Below are 4727 nucleotides of genomic sequence, written 5' to 3' on the forward strand. Positions count from 1 at the left end.
ATGCATATGACCAGGTATTATGATTTATGATTTTCATAAGCTTATTAAATATACATCAATGATTGTTAGGAAATTCTTATAAATGTTTCAAATGTTGTGATATGCAGTCTATGAAGCATATATTTAGGATCCTTGAAGCGGATAAAATGCAGCTAAAGCAGCATGTGGCTAGATTAATGTTTGTTTTTAATATAATTGCGGTATCTTGCTACATACAGGTTTCCAGAGCATTTCAAAACTACAAGCCCAAGGTGCAGCAGCTCCTTAAAGTCCCCTTTCCGTATATCCCTGTTGCAAAGGATGAAACCGAGCACCCAATGAGGGCACGCTGAAACAACAAGCCTCTTTCTGGTGGCCCAATAGGATTCTGCCTTTTGGTGGTGCGGCTGTCAATCATCTTAAGGAGCAATGACACGAAAGAGAGGAAGAGGCGAGTGAGAGCTTTGCTGCTAATCTCCCCAACACCCAGATACAACGCCAAGAAGAAGCGATGACTTTCTGGCTCATCCCACCGGGAAAAGACAGATACTACCGGTAGCTCCACAGGGAAGGGGAGAGAAAACAACTTTTCTCAAAGTTAGAGGAGAATATCATATGTTAAAAATGGCTGTTCGTGGTAACACCTTGACTCCGTTCTCCATCCAAGCTATCTTAACCAGAAAGGATGAGAATCGACACTCGAAAAGTTTGGACGTCTCCTGCTTTTCGCCCGCTACCTGTTGGAAGATGTTGAATGGTTTGAATTCCTGTCCGAAGATGAGTGCCTCTTCTGGGAAAACCGAGGCAGGGGGGGAAGTGCCGAGTGAGCAGCTCTGCTGTGACTCCGATTCAGGCGTCAGTGATGAAAATGACTGCAAAAATCATTCGATCTGCACCTCGGAAAAGGAGCTGGAGATTGCTGCAGCATGTCCCCTACAGTCGAAACCAATGAAGGAAGCAGCAGGAAGTCTGAGCGAGGAGACCGAGAGGAGTGATGCTCAGGACTATCTGTGCAATGGGGGAATTTCAGAGCACTTATCAGGTAGCATACTATATACATTTATTCGCTAATAAAGTCTCTGCGATTTAACTCCATAACTCTTGCATCCACATACAAGCTTGCTAACCATTGATTTCCTAAGCAATCTAGAAATAAGTTAGTGAGAATTTCACATTTAACGCTTTGGTTTAAAACTCCAGATTGTTTGAAAACGTTTTAATTAAGAAGTCACCCGCTGCAATGTAGAGATTAAATGGCCTCTGGATGGATTAGATAGATAGATGAATGCTTTTCAGTTAAGATATTATTCTTCACTCCGCAGCTCCGAGCCTCGTTGAGGAAGACTGTAAATCTGACCAGAGCCCGGATCAGCCCAAACAGAGAAAGAAACGCTCCCGGGCAGCCTTCTCTCACGCTCAGGTATTTGAGCTCGAACGCCGCTTCAATCACCAGAGATATCTGTCTGGTCCCGAGCGGGCGGACCTGGCCGCTTCTCTCAAACTCACCGAAACTCAGGTTAAAATCTGGTTCCAGAACCGCCGCTACAAAACCAAACGCCGACAGCTCGCCGCTGACCTGATGGCTTCGGCCCCAGCAGCTAAGAAAGTGGCGGTGAAAGTGTTAATCCGGGACGATCAAAGACAGTACAACCCAGGAGAATTGCTCAGACCGTCACTGCTTTCACTCCAGCCGTCTTACCAGTACTACCCATTCACTTACTGTCTGCCTGCATGGGCAGTCGCCGCTTGCACAGGAACTCAATAGATTTTTTTTAGAAAGAACAAAAGTTTCAAACACCCGCCCTTAGAACTACAGTATTTATTTGCCTTTGGTTTTAAGTATAAGCTGCAGACTGGGTTCAGCAGATGGAGTTTTCATGGTATCCATGTCTTTGATATTTAATTCGAATCCAGTTTCAAATAATGAGAGACTGCCGGAGAGGGACAAGCAGAGGAAACGGTGCGGACACACTCATGTCTCAACTTCAACCGAAGAGAACCTCCAAGTTTTGCCTCGGTTGGACATTATTTTCTTTCTTGTTTGCGAAGCAATATGCGTTGAATGTATGAACCATAGAGAAACTGTGGGTTGTCTCTATAGAGATATATATTGTTTTATTGTACTTCCTGGTTCAGAACAGCCCAGGAAAGAGCAGAACGTTTAACATTCTCTGGCAGACTGCTTTGGGTGATGTTGTGAAGAAATTTGCCCCAATCTCAAAACATTTCGATATGTGATTATATCCGAGCATAGAGGGGTAAGAATTTAGCACTTTCCGTTCTTTTTGATATTTAGTAGTGATTAGTGTGGGCGATTTTATTGCAGGCTTTTTTTTGTAATAGCAGCGTTTAAAATTATAACTGGTTAATAGTTTCTCCTGAATGGATCCAGGATTTTTTTTAAAATTAGGAATGAATGTTTAAACACTCGCAGCACCAACACTACCGCGACAAAGGATGGCTCGGTTCAGGATAGTGCATCTGGAGTTGTATCCCTCTTACGAAAGCGTGCGCTCTGCATTATTTCCCGTCTTAAAATAATAAAATTTACTATGACTGAAAGAAAACGTGCCTTTTGTTCTCTGTAAATATCCAACTTAATTAACAACGGTCATGTTATTTTGCTAAACGCTAGATTTTAAATTCCACGCTGCACACATCATCAACCTATCATGTAAACAATCTTAAGATTTGTGTTTGGTGAATATGGAGATTCTAAGATAGCCACTGTTATCTAGGGACTTTTTTGAACAAACTTGGCATTTTTTTCTTTGATTTGCACTGCAATTCGAAACGTTCAAACCGATCCTTGTGCAGAGCGTTAGAGTGATAAAGATAATTAAAGCTTCTTGAGTCTGCAACGCTTGCCAGCGTCAGAAAGGCCTGTAAGGCAAAGTGTCTAATATATCTCGGACATTTCCCCTTTGACAAAAGAATTATACTTAAAGCTTACGGAACTATACGGCAAGAATAATTAAGCTCATTTGGTGATGCGGTTATATGAAATTTAATTCACAAGGATCGACCGGGTATTTATTTACTTTTCCAAATACAATTTATTTGTGTCATAACATTCATATTCTGCAACGTTCATTGAACCAGCTTAATTGCGATGCATCCGACTTGGTAACATTACGGATTAGGTGCCAAAAATATAAATCGTGCAGTGCATTGAACAGTCATAAAGGTATTTCTCCGTAATGCACTTTCCTGGTAACTGCAAACCAACGGACAGACTGGCAGAACCATGACTATAGGTTTGCCAGCCAAACATGTACAGCAATCAAATACATTGCTGTCAAGGAACTGTTTTAAAATTACAATATACTCATTTCACTTCTCGGCTAATACATTTATGAGATAGAAACATACCTGATGTGCCACGATAACCAATTATTATCCTGCTTTAACAATGCCGAAAACTGCAATGATGCCATGTTAATTGCTCGATGGGATAGTTTAGCGTGGTCAGTCAATTCCACACAGAATTGGCCGATTAGATTCCGCTTGGATCGGAAGAACTCGCACTTTAGAAGCTATTATTGGGAGGACGCTGTTTCCTGTTTAAAACTAATTATAATTGTGAAGATTAACTGGTGAACGGCGTCAAACCAGCCGAAAAGGCGTCGGCGTAGACGAAAGGACAAAAGCATTCGGAAACGTTCAAATTCGGTGATTCCTATCCTTTCTATTTTGGGTATCAAAAAGCTGGTGGGGAGTTTGGACGTTTAATACTATCAAAGTCACAGGACAGATTTTTGATTGTCGTTTCTATTTGATTTTTTAAAAACTGGAATCTACTCAAAGTATCCTCTGCAATAGCGAACATAAAAGCTTGGCGTCTTACTTACTGATAGTAAAGTCCACTTGCGCTGCATCATTTAAGTAATATTATATTTTCATTCGCAGCACATTTTCTCGGGAATCTTCTTTGGATAACTGTGGCAGATGTAACTTGACATTCTGATATTTCTGCATTTGAAAAACAAGTTTCATGTATCGAAATGACTCTTCTTGTCCAATGTCGTGTAGCACCAGTATATAGTGATGGGGCAGATTATTGGAGGGTACACTGCAGGATGCTTACGCGACAACAATGGTAATAAATCTGGTCCTTTTACTGCTGAATATTTCGCAGGCAATGCGCAATCTGAGAGCAGCAAAGCTCATTAACAGTGAATAAAGGCGCCTTATTATTGTACACATTAAACCAACTCACATTCTCATTTTTTGGATCTCCAAAGTAATGCTTTCATGGAGCAACAGGCAAAGATGTAACTATCCCTTGCAAAAATATGAATCTTACTCTGTCGGCATGTTTGGACAAAATTACATCTGTTAACTTCATTAGTTAGAAGGAACCCACCTCAGCGTGTTACCCTGGGGAAAAGGGCAAACAATAATGACAACAAACATTGCTTACGAACTGTAAAGTGTACAATAATAAGAATAGCATTATCACCATGAGGGTTAAGGCAACCGCACACAGACCAGGCTGCACTTACACAGTTTGTACCCTTTTGCTGACATGCTCCCTAAATTAATGAATGAAGTTAACTTGTCTCCAAGGAATTGTTTTAAGAGATAACACTGATGTTGTTCCTGCTTGATTAATGTTACGGGGGCGATGGGAAACAAATATCCTCTGTGAAGGAAAAGCTGCGATCGGTACACTGAGAAAAGATAAATGATTATGCATTAATCCGTTATCGGCGTTAGCGACAAATCTCTAATGCCATCATTAGATA

At 41.1% G+C, this 4727-nt stretch overlaps 1 protein-coding gene across 1 annotated transcript; it reads left to right on the top strand.

Moving 5' to 3' along the window:
• The first annotated feature begins 478 nt into the window (after positions 1-478).
• On the top strand, positions 479-1744 carry nkx3-2 (NK3 homeobox 2). The gene is made up of 2 exons (XM_080198797.1): positions 479-1021; positions 1302-1744. The coding sequence occupies exons 1-2, from the start codon at positions 595-597 to the stop codon at positions 1742-1744; spliced, it is 870 nt and encodes a 289-aa protein (XP_080054923.1). The 5' UTR covers positions 479-594.
• The last annotated feature ends 2983 nt before the right edge of the window (positions 1745-4727 follow it).

This window comes from Carcharhinus amblyrhynchos, chromosome 1 (genome assembly GCF_965287045.1).
Source record: "Carcharhinus amblyrhynchos chromosome 1, sCarAmb.v2.hapA, whole genome shotgun sequence".
Taxonomy (NCBI): Eukaryota; Metazoa; Chordata; class Chondrichthyes; order Carcharhiniformes; family Carcharhinidae; genus Carcharhinus; species Carcharhinus amblyrhynchos.